This window comes from Euprymna scolopes, chromosome 19 (genome assembly GCF_053919585.1).
Source record: "Euprymna scolopes isolate OS-2025 chromosome 19, ASM5391958v1, whole genome shotgun sequence".
Lineage (NCBI taxonomy): Eukaryota > Metazoa > Mollusca > Cephalopoda > Sepiida > Sepiolidae > Euprymna > Euprymna scolopes.
Window position 1 is genome coordinate 93594476 of NC_136500.1, and position 21675 is coordinate 93616150.

The 21675-nt window shown below is 31.4% G+C and overlaps 1 protein-coding gene across 2 annotated transcripts; it reads left to right on the top strand.

The window, feature by feature from the left end:
- Positions 1-93: 93 nt before the first annotated feature.
- LOC145239842 (mediator of RNA polymerase II transcription subunit 22-like) lies at positions 94-19098 on the top strand. Of its 2 annotated transcripts, none has more exons than XM_080103390.1 (4): positions 94-228; positions 3350-3522; positions 14254-14334; positions 18853-19098. In XM_080103390.1, the coding sequence occupies exons 2-4, from the start codon at positions 3385-3387 to the stop codon at positions 19069-19071; spliced, it is 438 nt and encodes a 145-aa protein (XP_079959516.1). In that variant the 5' UTR covers positions 94-228; positions 3350-3384; the 3' UTR covers positions 19072-19098. The 2 variants fall into 2 exon arrangements, with proteins under 2 accessions (XP_079959516.1, XP_079959517.1); XM_080103391.1 differs by having other exon boundaries at positions 3350-3510.
- Positions 19099-21675: the final 2577 nt, after the last annotated feature.

Below are 21675 nucleotides of genomic sequence, written 5' to 3' on the forward strand. Positions count from 1 at the left end.
TTGTTATTAAATTGAATGTTTTATATATAAAAATAATATTTATTTCAACTAGATTAATAATACAATTTTTTCAATATATTTATGATTATTTTTCTTGTTTTTATTTACTGCGAGAGAAAAAGGGGAGATAACCATAATACTTCCTGCAATAATAGAAGCTGCGGATGAAATTCATTTTTTTTTTTTTTTTTTCTTTCCAAATGAGATAAATTGTATGTACAGATTTTTGTAAGTATCAACGAAATATTTTTATGGTTATATTTTTAAATATACATATATTGTTTAATTATTGCCAAAAAAAAAAGTCTATTATTTGCGTTATAGCCATTCTTTTAAAAGGAAAAACAAAGGAGTCATTTTATTATTATTAATTTAATAAAAGTTGGTTTATTCCTATTTCAGTCACGTAAATTAATTAGAGTGGAACATTGAAACAATCATGTGCTTTAAATTATTTACTTAAGCCATATTCTAGCAAAAAAGGAAAATAATATTAAAAGCTAAGTTTCACCCTACATGTGAAGCACCTTTTATTGGGGGGGAGCCGTGTTATTGTTATGCTTATAAACAAGTTTTTATGGCCATTTTCTTACAATAGCCTCTCAAACTAAAATCAAAGATCATTTAAAAAAAAAAAAAAAAAAAAAAAAAAACTTATCCAATCCAGAATATCCCGAAATTTCTTTTTTAATTTCAATAAATCTTAATAGTAAATAAGTTTTGGGGAATATTCTGTATTGGATACGTTGTTTTTATGATGTTTGATTTTAATCTGAAAGGCCCGCAGCACAGCAAGCGTCGGGGGACTTAGCTTGAATTTAACCTAAATATATATATATATATATATATATATATATATATAACAGATTTTTTTTATTTTTACATGGGCATAACCACTTGTCCAGGCCCAGAGACCACTCGAGGATAAGGGTTAAGAGTGTACAGTAGTCAATTGGATAATATAGTAATCGTTAGTAATGGAAATTCGGTAAATTTAGTGGAACAACGGCTCATTAAGAACTTGTTTACGTTGGACTTGAAGACAATCAGATTGTAGTCAGCTGGAAAGCAGGAAAACGGAAGACAGTTCCACATGTGTGCAGTTCTAAGAAAGAAGGTTTGTTTTGCTTAGGTTTAGACACACAGATAAAGAGTTGATAGTGTTTTCAGCTAGACGAGTGTTTCTTGTGAAAGTTTGGCGAGGGAGTTCCATGCTCAATAACCGCTCGAAAATTAAGCAAAATATTAGTAGGACATTTAATTTTTGATTGGTGACATTTATTGGATGGATTTCTGACAGTATTTTGTTGTTCTTTATTTTTAACAATTATCGAGGGTCCAAATAGCTACAACGAAACCCCAATTTTCTTTTCGACAGACTTGACTCTAGTGCTGTTTTAAAGTAAATAAATGAATTAAAATAAATTAAAACACAAAAACGTATCTAACTAAGTAACTTATCTTCCTTTAGTAACATTTATTTTCCCGTGCAAATTTTAGAAAGCCATTCTTAACATGAGAAGGGGAGTACTGTTAACACTTCCCTTGATGCGGACAGAATTTACTAAAATAAAAATTGTTAAAATGAATGCACAAGTGTCAAAGAGTCTAACGATGCGATGCATATTCAAGTCCAATGTAAACAAGTTTTTGCTGAGCCATCTCCTTAAATAATCAAATTCTATCTTATTTCCACCGCTAGCGATTACTATGCTGTTGTCTTAGTAATCGCAGTACACTCATTAACCCTTATCCTCGAGTGGCTTTAGGTCTTGATAAGGTATGACTCTTGTTTAAAAAAAAAAAAAAAGTGGGGGTTAATTTTTACTTTTTTTCCACCTTAACACTCACATTTAAAATGACGACTTTTAAAGGTTTTCGGGTATGCTGAAAACAAATGTCACCTTTAAATTTCGTGCGGGCAAGTAGTTTTCTAAATATTAAGACTTTTTTTTTTTTTTTTTTTTTTTGGTAAATGTTTATTTGGTTCTTAAGGTTTTCGGGGTCGCTGACAACGAATCTGATATTCAAATCCGTCGCAAATTTACCATAAGTAGTTATCGAGATATAAAAAGTTGTATTATGCATTGTATTCTTTGGCGGCCATCGTTTTTACGCGCGTGCGCGTGCCATAAACAAATCTACGCGCGTAACAAAGATGGCCGCCAAAGAATACAATGTATAATACAACTTTTTATATCTCGATAACTAATTATTTTTGCAAACTTTCATGGCGATTTTCGTATTCAGCATAGCCGAAAACCATTAAAAGTCGTCATTTAAAAGAAAATTGTGGAGGTGGACGTAATCTGAAAATTTACCCTACTTATTTCTGCAAAATTTCAATGCGATTTCCGTATTCAGCATAGTAGAAAACTTATAAAAGTCGGCATTTAAAAGAAAATTGTGCAGGTGAACCTAATCTAAAAAAAATACCGAAAATATTAAATAAACGATGCTGCTTAATTCATTTTTCTTCGAGTTATATCGAATTCATTAATACGTACTTTAGGGGCTTTTTTCGTAATGTTCCTGTAAAAATTATTTTATTTTTATTGTTGCAAATTACGATGCTTTATTTATATTAAAAGCAAAAATAAATTCTTGCGTTTTTTTATTTACTACTGAAAACCATAACTTTAGTAAAGGTATTTTTTGTTTAAACAAAAGAATACATTTCCACTCAGATTTAAATAAAAATAATTAGTTCATTATATTCTGCGATCATTATTTGATAAATACCGAAAATTTTATTAAGATTCGTTAATTTCCTGATTTTTGGTGAATTTTTAAGTAAAGGGGGGGGTCAAAATGTTTATACATTCTGAGCGTCAGCATTCATTTTGCCCGTACCTAATAAGCAATGTTTAATTCAATTAATATCATTAGTTTGAGTAATTAGTTTTTCTCCAAATTTTATTGATTTCATTAACTTATGGTTTTTTTAAATAATATTCTTGAAGTATTCTTTAAAAAAAAATTTTGTTAACATTTACAATGCTTTATTTTCCATAAAAAGCAAAAATAAATCTTTTTTTTTTCTTTGTTTGGGGGGGGGGGTTAGTACTTAAAACTATAACTTTAGTAAAGGAGTTTTTTGTTTACACAAAATAATAGATTTTCATCAAAATATTTTTAAAAATAATGTGTTCATTATATTCTGTGATCATTAATTAATAAATACTGAAAATTTCATTAAAATTGGTTGATTAGCTGAATTTTGGTGAATTTTTTAAGTGAAGGGAGAGGTCAAAATATTTATGCATTTTTGGGATCAACCATTCATTTTACACATACCTATTTATTGTGATGCAGTTTTTGTTTTGTTTCCCCTTTCATCTAATTTAAGGTTTTCCAAGTCGGAACTTTTTTTGAATTTACACAATGTCTCATCCAACCAGAGCCTTACCGCAGAGCAAAGAAGCCCTTCTCAGGTCTTACAACAAGAAACTTAAAGATGACATCAAATCAATGGTGGAAAATTTTAAAGAAATTATCAAATTAGCGCGGGTTTGTAGAATTGTTCGTGCCATGTTTTCTTTTTTTCCTACCGTCCATTTCAAGTTATGAAAAAAAAAAAAAAAACACATAAATCTCAATAACTTTCCTCCTTGGAAAATTATTTGTCAAATTTTAAATGATTAATTTTGATGTTAAAAGGATGTCAGTCTATTATTTTATCTATACTCCTATAAATTTGGTTCTTTTTGGGGGTTTTTTGTTTTGATATTCATATTAACCCCCTTTTTTCTATTTATTTTGTTATATATAGGTCAGGGAATTGCATTCATCTGCAAAAGATCAAACTAATTTGCATATTTTTTAAACATTCATTTTAATTAATTCCTTATTAGCTTTTAGGTTTCTTATGGGATGATCATCTTTAGTTAACTATTATGTGTAATTATATTCATGCAGATATTCTACATGATTTATACTTACGTAATATTTGTAAAAAGGTTATAGTAAACACAAACTTCTTTCTATATATATTTATGTATGTGTATATATATTTGTTTGAAAACATTTTGCCTACCAAATTCCTCTGTCAGTTTTTGGTCTACAGACATGAAGCTTAATATATAGGGTATTCGAACCCATGCAAAACTTTATATTTATGGGGTAAATCGGTGCAAAAGTGTGAAAATTAAAGAAATGGAATTTGCCAGTGAAGGTCGAACGATGGCATTACAAATATGCATGCATAACGTAATAGCTATTGGTTCACATTTTAATTTTTAGCTTTGCCTTACAGCAAATATGTCTTCATAGCTCAGACATTAATGTCAAAGGAAAAAGTAAACCATAAGCTGAACATTTTGGTTTCGATTCTTGGTGGTGGCACACGAGTCATTTTTTTTTTTTTTTTTTTTTTAAAGTCATTACTATATATTGGGTACAATATAATAATAGATGTGAAATCTGCATTAATCAAAATATCATATTTAAGCGTATTTTACAACCGGGCAATGTCTTGCTAGTCTCTATATAAAGTTAAGTATATCATTTCCTTATTTGAGGCAAGACTTATGAGTTGAATGCACTTTGTGCCTATCCAATAAGATGATGGGAACCAGTGCTTTTCTCAGTGATTGCCAATAATTTACCTGCTCTTTTGGGTTGTCTAAAATGTGTTTCCTTAAAGGAAAGCAGAATTATTCACTGGCTCTGTACTTTGTTACCCATTACGGATTCTAACTTCTCTTGGAAATATATTAAGGCGGAATCCCAATCACCTAAGTTGAGACAGATACGCAACTAGTATAATCGGACTAAGTATAAGTACTAGTCACTGCTAGTTTCAGAATTATTACCTAAAATCTAATATTTAAGAATATGAAGTAGTAATGAAGCCTTTTGTTTCTTACGTATGATTGATCCAAAGCTATTGCCTTCTTGCATCTATAAGTTACTGTGCTATGGCTGTCTAAAGAAAGATGAGGTTTAAAAGTGCAATGGCATGTCTAACCTCTTCAAATTTGATCTCTCCAACTTTTGGGAACATAAGGGCCAAAGTATATGCATGTTTATATATTTCTATGTATAGAATTCACTCCTAATTAACATATAATTGTGAATTTTTGAACACGGCAACTTTTTAGTTGCATGCAAAAAAGGGATGGAAGTCCTTCATGGAAATTCAAATACCTCTGATTCTTGTGAAATTTTACCAATATGGTATTATATATCAATTAATAATTAGATCCAAAATTTCAGTTTCTTTGAAGTATTCTGAAAGGTTTTAGTAGCAATACACATGGCCAATAAAACGCTTTGGATAATCAGATTTCAAGGGGTTTCTGCTAAAATAGTCATATTTTAAAAATCAAAGCACTTTAAGTCTTCAAAATACCATCGTTTTGTTCGGAAATGAATATATTTTCAAATAAATTAGTAAATAATAACATATATTATATATTTTTAGAGTTTTAAGCAAATAAAGTGATAAAAATGTGAACATCATAAAACAGCATTTTCGGTAAGATTTTGTAACGACCCTTCCCCCCCCCCCTGATTTGTAAACACTCGTGCCGTGTTTCTGTTAAGAATTTTTTAATGAAATTTGGAAATTAGCCAAAAGAGATGTCATTTTTAATTTTGAGTGTCTGAAATTCATTTGACCACTCGTTTTTTTTTTTTTTGTTGTGTTAAAAAAAAGATTTCAAAATGACGTGTATCGAATTTTGAAAAAAATTTTCTTCGGACACTCACTATTAAATAAAACAATCTTTTTACTATGTTTATTCATTAAAAAGATGATTGGACAGTGTTTTCTCTAGTGGTATGTAGCAATTTAAAAACATAATATCCGAAAAAATCGGTATGAATTTGAATCAAGACTTCTGTAGTATTAGTAATAGTAGCAGCAGCAGCGATAAGCATGGTGTAAAAAGACGTTTTGTTTTTGTTGTTTATTTTTATTCCAGATCGATTTTCTTTTTTTTTTTTTTTTTTTTTAATTGAAAATCTTGTTATAAAAAAAATTTCTTAATGTTTAGTTAGAGCTATTTTGTTATAAACCATACAAATATTTTAAAAAATTGGGTAGTATTAAATTTTAAAATATTTGAACAAGCGAAGATGTGAAGTACGATTGTTTTGGTTCACGTGTACGAACGGTACACCGTCGGTACACACTTCTAATTTTCGTCCTTTAAAAAATGTTTTCAGCGAATTATTATCGAATGGAAACTAATCTACCCGATTATTAAAAAAAAAAATAAAATAAAAAAAATAATCAATATTTAAATATTTGTAGGAGGTGCTCAATTGAAAAATAAAACCGTAGAACAAGACATGAAATGTAATTAAAAATCAAAATAACATTAATTCAAAATTTTTAACAATTTGTCAGCTTTAGCAAAAAATTGTTTCTTTTTTTATATTTAAATAGATGGGACAAAAATACTTGATATTTTTCCAAGCATCATGTTTTCTGTAAGAGGGGCGTCACTTTTTTAAATAACATTTATTTTTGTCTGTTTGTCATAATTCTTGTAAAGTTTCAGAACGGGTATCAAACACCCTCTTAAAGAAAAAAAAAAAAAAAACTTTCTTAATTCTATGTCTAATCCAAAGTATGAGTGGCAAGTCTCCTCCTAAAACCTTAAACCAATAATGCTAAGTACAAGTGGCAGAGCTCCTCACTAAACAAACTTCCTCTGTGAGCTCATATAAGCGTTAAAAAAAAAAAAAGCATAAAAAACGTTTAAAGAAAAGTGTATATGATTAATCTCCTATAAAAAAAAATAAATTGATCAACTGTCCTAAAACACTAGGATCATCTTGAAATGGTGAATTATTTTACATTTATGTGAAACCAACCCTCACTCTAAATTCCAAAATTGTTTTTGTTTTGTTTCTATCGAGTCTTCAGGATGTGCACATAATTTTCCTTAGCTCTATCATTAACCCAAAGTCAGAGTGGCAACCTCCCTACCTTCTCATAATTGCACAAAGACCCTCTTAAAACCACGCATAATCGCCTTTTAGAAAACAAAGAAACAAACAAAAAGACACCCAGGATTTATCTATCATAGGAAGGGGGGGGTAACTGCCCTAAAACACTCGAATGATTCAAAATGGGAAATCATTTTACATTAATTCTGAAATAATTTTTGTTTATCTTTTATTAAAGTTTTTCAAGTTGTTCACATGCAATTGTCTATAAAGGTAGAATAACATATTGGGGGGGAGGGGTAACAGAAGGTATTAATCTACAATAATACCAAAGAAATATTGCAATATATTCATTTTTAACCAATCCTAGATTTTGATTTCGGTTTTTGGCACATAAAATGCATTACAATTCAACTTTGAGTTTTCTAACTACTTTTCTTTTAATGAATACATGGCATTTGTAAACAATCGCAGCATATTTATGTGCATTTACTGCAGATTATTTGGAAACCATTTATTTCTGGAGATTTTCAGTAGCATATTCAGATTCCTTGCACAAAAATACACTTATATGGTAGATTTCATTGCTTAGTCTTGTGTTTTAACAAAGATATAGCATTTTTACTGAAAAAGTAGTGTAAAAAATGTGACCAAACACATATGGTCTTAAAGAGGGGAAAATATCCAAATGCGCAAGGCACAAAAATAGTCATAACTTGCTTAATTTTAATTGGATTTTAAAAATTTAAAAAGATTCTTCCTTAGCTTATCAAGCTCTTTCTATATATATCAATATTGAAATATTTTAAGCCATTCAAATTTTTTTCATGTGTATTGCTAGTTTTAGGAGGCATAATATGGACACAAATCTCCCATTTGAAAATTTAAATATTTCAGATTTGCATTGAATTTGATTTATGAAACATCAATTAAGCAACGTTCTGTAAATTTCGCCTTATGTTTATATTGTTTTAATTATTGTTCTTATCTTGAGTGTTAGTTGTGCAACATTTCTGTCTATGTAGCCTTCAGCCTTTGTCAGGCATGTTGGTCGCCATTTTGGAAAAGAAAGAAGAAAAGTTACTTGCTTCGTAGATGGTTTCGTATTCTTGAAATTGTTTTTGTTTTCTTCGCTATGTGTGAAAAAAAAATAGTTGACAAGGGAAGGTAACTCTAATAAAGTTTGATGGGATTATCTCCCTTTTACAGTTAAAATTTTAAACGGGTTGTACAATTTTTTTTTTTTATAATTAGAAGTCCTCTATGCTCGGTCTGCTAAGTAATTTTTTTTTTTTTTTTTTTTTTTTTTGCATATGTTCCATATCTTTAAGTTGGTTACTGCTCCAACTTGTATCCGGATATTGGATATTTTGAACTCATTCCATAAAGGAGGTGTGTTCCTTTTTCTTTCCTTATGTGATCAGCTAGTTCCGACTTTTCAACTTCTCTCCATCATGGTGTTCTTTTAGCCTTACCTTTAGGGAGTGACCCATCTCACTTTAAAATAGTTCAACAGTAAAAGGGAGATAATTCCCTGTCAAACTTTATTGGTTACCTCCCTTTGTCAACCAATTTTATTTTTTTTTCACACATATGAAACCGCGGCGAAAAAAAAAAACAGAACAACTCCAAGAATAAAAAAAAAACATCTATAGAGCCAGTAAATTTTCTCCTTTTTTTTCTAAGATGGCGACCAACATGCTTGATGAAGGTCACAGGCTACATTGATTGAAATGTTGCACTAATAACACTCAAGATGAGAACAATAGTCCGATCAAAACATGCAATACAATCAGACCTCAACTCAAAAATTCAGAACTCTTATGCATAAGCCTTATATACTCTTCAGAATAAAATTATATAACAATCAACTGGTATGGAAACCTGTGATTATAAGTCTTACAAGATATTACTGGCAGTAATATTCTATAAGTACTATCCTACCTAAATAAAAATTACTTGATATACAAGATAGACCAAATAAATAAAATTTTAGTCATTCAATGAATTTAAAAATTTATGACGTGAAATGTTTGAATTTCAAAAGATTTTTACTATTCTATGTAAGACAAAGAATACATTTGAAATATAACTCCTTAGCCTATAGGATTTCAATGTCTACCATCTCTTCAGATTTCTTCTTATTTGCTAAAGTCATTGAGACATGGAAAATCACAATTAAAAATTAAGTATTTAAATGTTATAGAGTAAGGGAAATTAATGAAAAGGACATAAAAATGCAAATCTGAAGTGAATGTCTTTGATAGCAGTGTTGTAAAATGATTCACTGATGATTACAGTTGATTAAACAGTAAAACAAAATAAGCAAATATCAATAAATATCTGAAGATATAAAGAACTTGAAGTTAGTCTTTTTCTAAAATTTTTGGATTCAGCATTAAATATCCGAAAAGGGTTAATATGCTTTACACTATTAATCATATAATAATAAAATGCAATGCTCTATTATGTTTGACTTTTTGGCTAAAATCAAAGTGTAATATTATTAAATCATTTCTTTCTGATAGGTTCATAAGAGTAGTAGTTGATGGGCAAAAATCAGAAGCCCACAGTATTAATGCCGGTGTCCCTCAGGGGTCCATCCTGGGCCCAACTCTTTTCCTGATCTACATTAATGATCTTCCAAATCACATCTTTACATCATTTGTAGACATTTATGCTGACAACACTACCATTTATGGTAGCACATCTAAGACAGTAAATGACCAAGTTCTCTCTAATTCTCTCTCCTCTGATCTTGAGCATGTAGTACAATGGGGAAAGGAGTGGCTGGTTACTTTTAATGCATCTAAAACCAAGCTTCTCTCTTTACATCAACATTCTGATCCACATCTGGCATCAATTGAAATGAATGGCTCTCGTCTTCAGGAGGCCTCAAGTTTGGACAAGCTTCTGGGCTTGACCATTACTCCTGATCTTAAATGGAACACGTACATCAAATCTGTTGCTAAGGCCGCTGGAAAAATGGTGGGATCTTTCTATCGATCCAGTATATATCTCACTGCTGATGCAATTCTCTATCTATATAAGAGCCAGGTACGTCCAAGGATGGAATACTGTTGCCACATCTGGGCAGGATCTGCTAGAAAGGACTTGGCCTGCCTTGATAGAGTTCAAAATAGACTTCGTAGCCTCGTAGGAGATGTCCTTTTCTCTTCCTTGCAACCTCTATCTCACAGAAGAGATGTTGCGAGTTTGTCTCTGATGTATCGTTATTTTCATGGAAAGTGTTCGACTGAGCTTCAATCTATGGTCCCCCCTCACAAAACTTTCACAAGAAACACTCGTCTAGCTGTAAACACTATCAATAATTCCCCCCACTCTTTATCTGTGCCTAAACCTAAACGTAGATTCCATGAACAAAGCTTTTTTATTAGAACTGCACGCCTGTGGAATTGTCTTCCGTTTTCCTGCTTTCCGGCTGACTACAATATGGTTGTCTTCAAGTCTAACGTAAATAAGTTCTTGATGAGTCGCTCCATATAAGTTATCAAATTTAACAAATGTTCATTACTAATGATTATTATATTGTCCAATTTCTACTGTACACTCTTTAACCCTTATCCTTGAGTGGCCTCTTGGCCTTGATAATGAGTTGATACCTATGAAAAAAAGAAAAAGTCCAATGTGAACAAGTTCTAATTGAATCGTCCCCCTAAGTAATCCAAGTTTCAAAATTCCCACTGTTTACTATGCTAAAATCACAATGACTAATGTATACCTATTAACCCTTATCCTTGAGTGGCCTCTGGGCCTTGATAAGTGGTGACACCCTTGTAAAAAAAAAAAAAAAAAAATCTGTTCTAATACTACACTTCATCTTTTCTGTCTTCAGTTAAGAAATCCTTCTCATTTGAGGCAATTTATATTTTGATCCCAATCTAGAGTGCCCCTTTTTGGGGAGATGGATTTTCTCACATTAAAAAGCAACCTTGTATATATCTCTGCCCTTGTTGGTTGGCAGGTAAATAGTGACTGAGAATTAAATCTATTAAAAAGATTTATTTCAATTTTATTGTACTTTTAATTCGTAGTCTACTATTTTGCTGCTAATAGCTAACTTTGTAAACAAAATAAAAATTTAAAAACATTGCATAGAAAAATAAACCGATAGATATTAAAAAAAAAATCGTAAAGAGTACAAATTAAAATACAAAGTGTTTTTGTGTTTATTTTATTTCTATTTAAAATATGTGTAAACAAAAGACATTCTCTTTAAACATCTGGAAATGGTTTTCTAATACTAAAAAAGTGAATAAACGCCTTTTTTTTTTTTCTTTTTTATATATATCATCAGTTCTGTTTAAACAAGTGGAGCATGCATTGTACCCCGTGAGTGCACAGTGAATGAGGCATAAAAATAAAATGACTAAGTTTAGCACCCCCCACCCCCCTCCATTTAGCCTCAAGTCCTCAGGGAACGTCAAATCCTGGTGAAAATGAGCAAACGGTGCAGTTTTAGGCCTTAACATATGTAAATTTGAGTTCTGCGCCATGCAAAAAAAGAAATGACTAAGCCTATCATTTGTCCCCCACCCCCATTTAGCCGCCAAAGTCCCCAAGGCCTTAACATATTAAAATTTGAGTTCAGCACCATGCAAAACTGCTAAATAGACATGCACAGGAAATTTGGGACAAATATGGTAAAATAGACCCAAAAATGGAGTGTTCCAAGAGTTATCGTAAAGTATAGACACACAAAATTATAACTTTTCAGAAAGTTTTATAAAAATCTAAGGCATCAATTATTTTTTTAGTAAGCTCAAAAGTGTTCATTTTAGCTATTTTAACCTGAAAGGCACCCTTAGGGGAGCAACTGGAGTTTTCCTGGAAAATCCGTTCTATTACTTTTTTACTCATATCATGTTTAATGTTTGTGCAAAATTTCAAATTCCAAGGTGTAGTTATTGAGAAAAGTGTGGACGGATGAACGGACAAGGGTGAATTTGCAGGTTCACTCTCCTTTTGTCGAGGAACCAAAAATACCATTGTATCTATAATTTATAATCTATCAGTTTAATTTTTAAATAATTATTTTTATATAATTTATCAATTTTGAAATATTCTTAGTTAACTTGGATTCTTAGTTAACTTTTGGTTCTAATGGTACTAACAACTTGCATCATGCGTGACTAGAACTGATCATCCAAGTTTAAATAGCCTGTGAAATTTCAAAAATTCTCAAAAATCTCCAATTAAATCTAAACCTGTGGATTTTTATCAAAATGTAAGGTATGAAATATAAAAATTTCAAAAAACGTTTTCCATTTCTGGTTCATCAGTTTAGAGCATTTTTTTTTTTTTTTTTTCATTTTTAACATGGAATATACAAGTATTAAACATATAAAGGCACATGAAATTGACGTCATTGGAATACTAATTTTATTCTCCTTCCATATAATTGTTTTAAATTTGCTCCACAAATGAAGCTCGTTTAAACACATTAGATGTGAAACTTTGCTGATGTGCAACAAAAAGGTTATCAGCTTTTAATGTTGGTTTATTCCTAGCTTAACTGTTTAACAGCATTACCCATGGAAATAGTAGTGTGATACATGATATATTGTTCAACTTAAATTAAATAATAAATTAAATAACTTCAGTCAGTCAGTTCTTCTAAATTTCTAGATCAGAATACGTTAAAAATGATTTAGAGATTTTTGTCAATGTTGGAATTGTATTCGTTTAAATTTGACAAATATTAGTTCAAGACTTTTTGTGTTATTGAAGTTTATGCAATTTGTATAATAACTTCAGATGGGCTGTACATGTTGTTTTAAAAATTTATTTTTGAAGGCAATTCTTCACACTAGCAAACCATTGTTTGCTTTTTCTGCAAACAATTTCTACCAAACCTTTTGCATTGTGTTTCATGACATTTTAGACTCAAATCAATTTAAAAAAAACTACAACACCTTTTTTATCTTATAATTAAAAATGTTCAATTAGAAATTTGAAAAAATTTGAATTTTAAAATTAAAATTTTTATCTGTATTTGTACATGTTATTTGTTATACAAAATTTGTTATTTACGACCTGTATTTCTATTCCTTTTTCTTTTTCTACTCTTAAACCCAAACAAGGCATATTGACACTTGGTTGTAAGAGGGCTACTATTTAGCACCATGTCGACAGAGGTACTATGTAGGAAGTTGAGAATCGAGATATCTGTTTGCATTACTTTTAAATTTTAACATGTTAATAGAATTAGGGGAAACAGGATACAGAGTGGGAATTATAAAGCCTAACAGTTTGAGGTAAGAAACTCTTATAGTAGAAGGCTTTTCAGTATCGAGAGACTACTACAGTGAGAGGGGTGGGATTTTGCTGCTTGTCAGATTATGCGGGAGTATTTACATAGAGGGGGGCACAAGTGCTACAAGTTCGTTAGAGCACATTCCATTAAAGTACTTCTAAAACAAGCACTAGGAATTAACATTTTGCCAATGGGACACAAATTGGAGCCATTGGATGACAGTGCCCAATAATGGAAGACAGAAGATTTCATTTTGTAGCAGTTCAATTGACGTCATGCCCAAGAATGAACAATTGTTGCAGAGGCAACCTATGACTACCAAACGCCTCAAAACACTACTACATGCCAGTGACCACCAGTGCTCGACAATTTCATTTTGAATTTAGGTTGATACTGGTCATGGCCGCCAGTGGATGGCAGTAAGTGCCATGCACTGACAGTGACAGTTGTAAAGGCAAATAACCACCCTAAAGCAACACTAATCACCAGTAACGACCAGCGCCAACAATGACAACCAGTGGATTCCACTACCTGCCACTGCTAGACAATGCACAACAGCTGCTTTCATTTTGGCCACTGCCACCAGTTTCTTGAGCCAACAGTGGCTACCACTAGCAACTGTCACCATCTCTCTGTGTTAATATTTTTTAGCTGTTTATCCATAATCAGTAATTTATGTGATTCACATACGATAATGCACTAGATAATTAAAGGCATTTTTTGTTTTTTGGGGAGGAGGTTTCATTGTAGCTGTTCTGGCTTTGGGTCATATTTCCACTGGGCAATGCTGGTACACAAGTTCTGCTAGTATGTAATATCTCTTGACTTAGTAAACTCTGCTTCATTCTATATTTTATTTTTATTTTATGCGCTAGTCATTATGTGTGCATTTTCTTCAGAAATTTGAACAAGAATCTATGAATTAAAAGTAAAACCCAGAAATGGAAATGTAGGACTATTTTAATTGTTTTTTCTTTTTTTTTTTTTTTTCCCTGATCTTAAACCTGCTGATTTTGTGAAAGATGGTTATTTTAATACTGTGTTTCTGTCTTTTTGTTTGTTTCCAATTATTTTAGGTTGAGGATGAAAGCCAAATCTCTCGAATGACCCAAGCCGAACAGGATCAGTATGAAATGCAAGTCAGAGCAGCAAACATTGTGAGTGTTTACAGATATTTTAGTTGATTTAATTTCTTTAGTCTATATATCTATGAAAGTGAGAATGTGTGTCTGTGAAGGTAACTCTCACCCTATATACTCAACAAAATTTTGATATACATACTTGAAATTTGGTATATAAGGTATTCAGACAAGTGAAAAACTTTTTAATAGGTTGTCATCTGCAAAAAAGGGGCTGCTAAAGAGTCAAAGTTGAAAAATTAGTACTTGGGGATCATCGGATTTTTATGTTTGTCAACTGTTTCACAACTGTGCATGAGCAAATTGTTCCGATGCCCACTTCCTTATGTTAAGAATAAGTAAGTTTGAAAACACTTTTTAAAGAACGTGGCAAACTGGCCTAATGGTTAGCATACTTGATTCACTGTCTTTAGGTTTTGATTTCGATCTCAGCTTGAGTTTTTTTTTTCTTTTTTTACTTACAAGAAGTGAATTATTAAGAAAAAACAAACTTGCATGCACATGTCTCAATTTCTTTTTTTTTTTTTTTTTTTTTTTTTAAGGAATTTAACATTACATTTAATACGGGCAATGCTGGGTACATCTGCTAGTCTATCTATAAAGTTGCCAAAAGCTACCATTTTCAATTAATTATTATATATTTCTTCCTTGATAATAATTCATTTTTTATTATCTTTTAACAATCCGGCTTTAATTGCATCATAAAGGATCTTTCACTCATTATATTTGGTTTAACTCTGTTCTATATGCTGGCATGTGTTGGGTGGTTTTTGGAAATTGACTTCCAGGCCAACCTGTCTTTGGCCAAATCATTATTTAAACTATATAACCTGAAATGTGATAGATTTTCTTTGAAAGTTATTTCTTAAATTGAGGCAAGATTTTCATAGACTGGATGCCTTTCTTGACACCACGAAGAAACTATCTCTACTTGTCAACCAAGGTTAAAGAGCATCTCGTCTAATTTGTGACATTATTCAGTATAAACCTTGACAAACCAAATGATGTTATCTATTGTACACAAATATAAAGGAGAAAAACAATGTCTACAATTTATACAGATAGAATATACATAAGAAAAAAGGGGTTAGCGCAGACTAATTTGCTAAACAATCCAAATGTATGTATTATTCTATGAGAAATGACCAAGGATTTCTTGAAGAAAATTAAAACCAGATAAGACTGGGATGTCTGCTAATGAGAAACGTTTGTCTGCTAATTACTTTTATGGTATTAGATCTATGAACTTAAAATTTGTTTGGAATGATCTGCTACCTATGCGGATTATGCTAATGAAAGTAATATTTATTTTTCTTTATATATAAAGTTATCCTTAAGAGAAAGCGTGTCCCACCCATTTTTTTTACTTTGATTTTGATGCTCTGGGTTTTACAATGTAACAGTCACATTTGCAGGTGATTTTTCCAGGTGGGGACTAGAAATAATAAAGCGCTTATCTTTTGGCGATTGTGTTTTTGTTGGTTGTTTTTTTGTTTTTGTTTGTTTTGTTTTTTTTACCGACAATCTTCCAAAGCTCATTACTGAATGAAAAATCCTTGTTCAATTTTTACTTTTTTTAATAAAACAAGCTATGTCAAATTAATTGAGCAATAAATGTTTAATAGAATAATATACTCTTATTTTTTTTTTTCTTTAAAGAAGACTGTTTAAAAAACATCTGAACTAATTCAAATATTTATACCTTCAAGTCTCAACATAAAATTCTGTGCATATTTAGAATTACACTTGATTACAAACAAAAATACAGAAAAAATCTTTATGATGTATGTACTTGTCATGGAATGAAGATGTCATATTCCAAAAATCATATGGATCTTTCAGTAACTTTTCTATTTGCCTCATAAACGAAAATATTTAGTTGTCAAAGATTAACTATAGATAAATTTGTCTGTAGAGACTTGCTGTCACATAATTATATAAGATTCTAAAAAATTATAACAATTTTGACCCTAATAGCAGCTTAACCATTGGCAAAGATAAGTTAACTTGCCCTCTCCCACTTTATCTTTTTCAGTGTTAAACTAGTAAACTTGCTTGAAGTGTATGCTGTAATATTAAAAACAGCCAGAGACAAGTTTATACATAATGGTTCAATACTTCTCAGCCCTTTCCAGCTAGAAATCAGTATATTCAAACATTGTAGGAAACATTGACACATCATATTGAGGCAGACAGTTATTCTTTAATATTTTTTTTATTTTATTTTTTAAAAATTTATCTGAATATGAAAGTCACAAGGAAATAATTAATTTTAGAAAATTAAAACTTTTCTAAACCCATAACTTCAGTTGTGTAATCTATTTTCACACTTCATATGATCACTGAATATATAATAAAATCATTCCCAGGGCGATCGGAAAGGTAGAATAAGAATCATAGCCTAGATCAGACATGTCAAACTCAGTCCTACGATGGCCATAGAACTGTTTGTTGTCATAAGGGCCACACTCCTACAATTATAATGGAAGTTGTTTACTAAAAAAATAGTGCAGGATATTTTTCTTTTCATTTAGAAACATAGAATAGTTTGATCTTATTCAAGAATGCAAACACAAACCTAGATATAGTTTAACAAAAAATATAACAAAAGAAACTCGCATGAGATAAAAATGTGTTTTTTATTTCAATATAACAAATTTTAACTTAATGGTTCAATTGTGTATGAATGAAATGGTGATAAATCCAATGAATATAAATTACAATAGTTAAAAATGAACAAGTATTCAGTCAGTTTTCATTTTTTGTTCCAAAGCTTGACACCTTGTTGTCAACAATCTTTGGTTTGTCTGAAATTTCTGTCAAGTTCTGGCTTTTATCAGAGATGACAAGTGATGATCAGTCAATCTAGTTCTCTAGAAAGTTTTGACACGAATGATTATGAATCCCTCTTGAGTTTTAATAATGTAAGTTGCTGCCTGTGTAAGCTACGAATAAGCTTACACTGGACCTAGATAAGCAAGACTTATGATCAAAGTGATCACCTTTTACTCACTCCAGCTGGGGCTGACAATTTAACTGCATTTGTAAGACAGGAGTGTATCAAGAGATGTAACACATACTATACGCAAATTATAAGCAAAATAAAAAAGGATTTCTTGTTTTTTATTCTTCATTTTTACTACAACACATTTCATATTTGGGAACGAATAAAGGAGAAGGTTACATTACATCTGTGTTTCATTTAAAATATTTCAGTGTTTTTTTTTTTTGTTTTTTTTTCGTGTAACACTAATGTATCTGACAGATTATCTGGATGTGATTCAGCACACAAGCAGCTCATAGCTGTTTATTTTTATTTATTTTTCTTTTCGACATGCTGAAAACAGTTCAGAAAACTCTTATCTATATAAAGGAATCCCTTAATATATATATTAATAGGACAGCATGTCTTTTATTTATTTTGTATGTCACGTTTACATCCAAGGGCTGTCGTTTAATTGTTATGGACTTCCATTTATTGTTATAAATAATTTTACCAAGAATTCTTTGTACGTTTAGGTTTAAATTATAGCTGAAGGAACTCAAGTTATATGTATATATACACGTTTTTTTCATAAGTTTTGGTTTCTGTTTCGATTCAAGCTGAGGCATCCAAGTCATATGAATATATTTTTTTTATTTTTTGAAATCACAACTTTATAATGAATAAAAATCGATAGAACTTTAACTCTATAATAATAATATATACAAAATCTGCAAGAATTAAAATATAGTTAAGTGTACTTTGCATCCGGGCTACACCAGGTGTCCCTGCTAGCTTAGATAAATACTTTTGTAGTTTTAACTAAAGAGCTACAATATCAGAGCGTCTCCATTCATGCTGAATGTCTACAGAATGCCAACATCAATATATGAATGAGTCTCTTGTGGAAATTCCGCATGTCCTGTTAGTATAGATAAATAAGATAAATATTTCCCTTTAGCATAATTTGCATAGGTAGCAGATTATTCTCACCAAATTTCAAGCTCAATCATAGCAATACTAGTTTCTTTTTTTTTTGTTGTTGTTATTAAATCCTATCATCATAATTGTAGTGCAGTTGATCTGTCTCTTTGACTGTAATAGACACCATAGTAGTTTTGTTCTGTTGTTTGCAATAAAAGTTGTAAACTAACAACAAATTTAATTTCAGCTTTTATGTTCTTCATTTTAATTTTTCTTGATATCCTCTGCAGAAGATTACACATTATTAATAACATGCACTTGTGTAGCAGACCTAAAGCCCAAAGGAATGATTTGATTCTCTTATTCACTACATGTCACTTGGGACTTCCTTTTATGACAACTTTCTGAACACGTCAGCTTAAATTTATAACTGCTAGTAAAATATTTCTCTACTTAATCTTGTTACAAAATTAAGTTTTTTCTTTTCTAGCATTTCTTTTCTAGCACAGTTACATCCATATATTGCTAAACCTGTCCTTATTAAAAGTTTGAAGTGTCTGACTATTGTAAACCCATTATCAATTGCATATTCCGGTTAATCTATAATATTTTCTTTATATTTTTGCTAGGTCCGTGCTGGTGAATCACTAATGAAATTGGTGTGTGATTTGAAGCAATTTCTCATCCTCAATGACTTCCCGTCCGTCAATGAATTTATTGGCCAAAAAACAAAACTCTATAAACAAAAACAAAGTGAATTGGACAACAAATTATTAGCCCTACGAGATGATATGGCCACAGAACTTTTTGAGCTTGAAGATGAATATTACTCGTGTGTCTATAAATGATATTAATAAAGCCATTTTGTATTTTTATTTTTTGCTCATTTTTATCCATTTTTGATACACAGGAAAAAGAATTTGGACTCTGTGAACTACTCCTCTTCTAAAAATCCTTTTATATTTGTTTTGACTTTAAAGAATGGTGACCAATTGTCAGATTATTGGCAGAAGAATTATTTCAGTAACTTATATAATATTTGATTTGTTTTTTTATTCAATCTTTAAGTTTATCTTGGCACAATCACGTGTTTCAGAAACTCTTAACTTTGTGGAAGTTTTCTCATCCCTATGTGCCACATGTGTGTAGGCTGAATCATTTGGAGTGTTAGAATATAACAAGTTACTGCAAAAATAGTCTCCTCCTCCTCTATATTTGTATACCACTTTTGGTAACAAATGTTATCCATACAGTGAGACAAGCAACCAGGGGCCACTCATTACCAGTACAAACACTCCTGAGATTTTTAATATACTTGTGCTTGGCATAGAATTTCTGCAGAAGCCATCTGATTCTGAAGCAGATGCTATGTAGATGCTACTGTTACGACTCAGCTATCTCCACGAGGAACTGTAGAGATATGATCGCAACGATAATAAAAAAAAAATTTTTTTTCTTCCGGGATTAAAACGTAAATAAATACAGGAAGGGATTATCCAAATTCTTCAGAGACAACGGTAAAACATAAGACAGAAAAATACAACTGAAATAACAAACAAAAGGCCGATGGGAATCATGAATGTAAATTTATTTATAACAACACAAAAATAAATAAATAAAAATGCAATTATTTTGATAATTTAAAGAAGTAATGCATAAAAGAAAATAAATTGTCTTGATTGAGAGAGAATGTTCAAGAAAAATGCCAGATCTCAATATGACATTTTCATACTGGTTATTGTCTGCTCAGTTCAAACAAAGGGAGAGAAATAGAGAGAGATTTTGCTTCACTCACTGTCTTAGCGATTTTACTTCGTTCTTCTTCTTCTCCAATTTCCTTCAAAAAAAAAAAAAAAACTGGCTCCAAATATATCAAATAGACTCCTTTTCCAATGTTTATTAAGAGCACCTCCTCATCTTTTATCCACCGCAGTATTACTGCTAATCATATCTGTTCCCAATGTCGCCGTTGTCGGCTGCTTCCCTCAGCAGCGAGGAGCAGACTGTTTCTTCTGTTCTTCCTAAGCGTGCAGGTTAAAACGCCCACCCCCCTCTCTCTATACAGCCTGCCAGCGTTCGCTAGCTAGTTTCTTTCTTTTTATTTTCTTTCTTTCTCCTCTACTGTCAGCGCTCGTTAGCTATTCTTTTCTTTTTTTTTTTTTGACCACTTTATATATCTCTTCATATCCTCTGTCGTGATTGTTTTTTTTTTTTTGTTTTTTTTTACTGAACGCAGACGACAGTACAATTGATGAAAATAAAACAAACAAACTCCTATTCTCTCTCGATTTCGAACAACATATAAAAGAATAATTAATTACATTTTTTTTTACTGAAAATGTAACATCCCACCACCTATTTAAGAAAAGTTTTTTCCAAAGATTTTTCTAGTTTAATACTTTTCATTCGATTTCATGAAGAATAGCAAAATATCTTCAACCCGGCTAAATCCCTGAACCGTATTTTGTAAATTTGTTTTTATTTAAGATCTCCAAATTTTTTTTTTTTTTTTTAACTATTAACTAAACAAAAATGATAAAGAGTCTGGAAGACGGGGTTTTTTTTTTTAAGAAGGGTTCTAGTTTATACATATCATACACGCGACAATGCATCGGTACAAACATTATCAACTCCCCGGATATGCTGGATTTCCAAGTTATATTCTTGTAGAACCAAGCTCCAGTTTAATAATCTTCGATTTTTATCTTTCATTTTATGCAGGAAAATGAGCAGGTTGTGATCAGTATAAACGAGTATTTACATGCATGAGGAAGATACATACACGTCGAAATGCTTTAGGCTTAAGACGAGGGCCAACGTCTCCTTTTCGACAGTCGAATATCCTTTTTGATAAGGGTTAAACTTCCTGGAGAAATAGCTAACCGGGTGTTCAATACCAGCCGAGTCTGTTTGAAGTAGCACAGATCCGAGACGAGAATCACTGGCATCGATGGCCAAACAGAATGGTTGTGAGAAGTCAGGAGCTTTTTGACAAGATGATGTCCAGCAGAATTTCACCTTGGATAGCAACTGGGTAAGTGATGACGCTATGTCGGAGAAGTTGCGACAGAATTTCCTGTAGTATCCGGCCATGCCGAGGAATCGCCTCAGACTCTTCAAGTTGGTAGGGGCAGGATAATCTATGATACCCTGAATTTTGGCCTCGACTGGGGATATCTTCCCATAGCCGACTGTATGCCCCAGGTATATAACTTCAGCTTTGCCAAAGTCGCTTTCAGCTAAATGGACAGTAAGATTTGCCTGTCGGAGTCTATCAAATACGGCTCTCAGCGACGCTATGTGTTCAACCCAGCTATCATTGTATATGACGATGTCGTCAATATAGATTTCGACACCGGGTAAGTCTCGCAAGCATGAATTCATCATTCTCTGAAAGGTGGCCTGGGAATTCTTCATCCCGAAAGGCATAACTCTATATTGATATAAACCAT

Excerpts from the sequence above, each read along its gene's own strand:
- LOC145239842 (XM_080103390.1), top strand. The coding sequence starts at position 3,385 with ATGTCTCATCCAACCAGAGCCTTACCGCAGAGCAAAGAAGCCCTTCTC. Across the intron at positions 3,523-14,253 it reads TAGCGCGGGTTTGTAGAATT|GTTGAGGATGAAAGCCAAAT; the intron begins GTTCGTGCCATG and ends CAATTATTTTAG. Across the intron at positions 14,335-18,852 it reads AAGTCAGAGCAGCAAACATT|GTCCGTGCTGGTGAATCACT; the intron begins GTGAGTGTTTAC and ends TATTTTTGCTAG.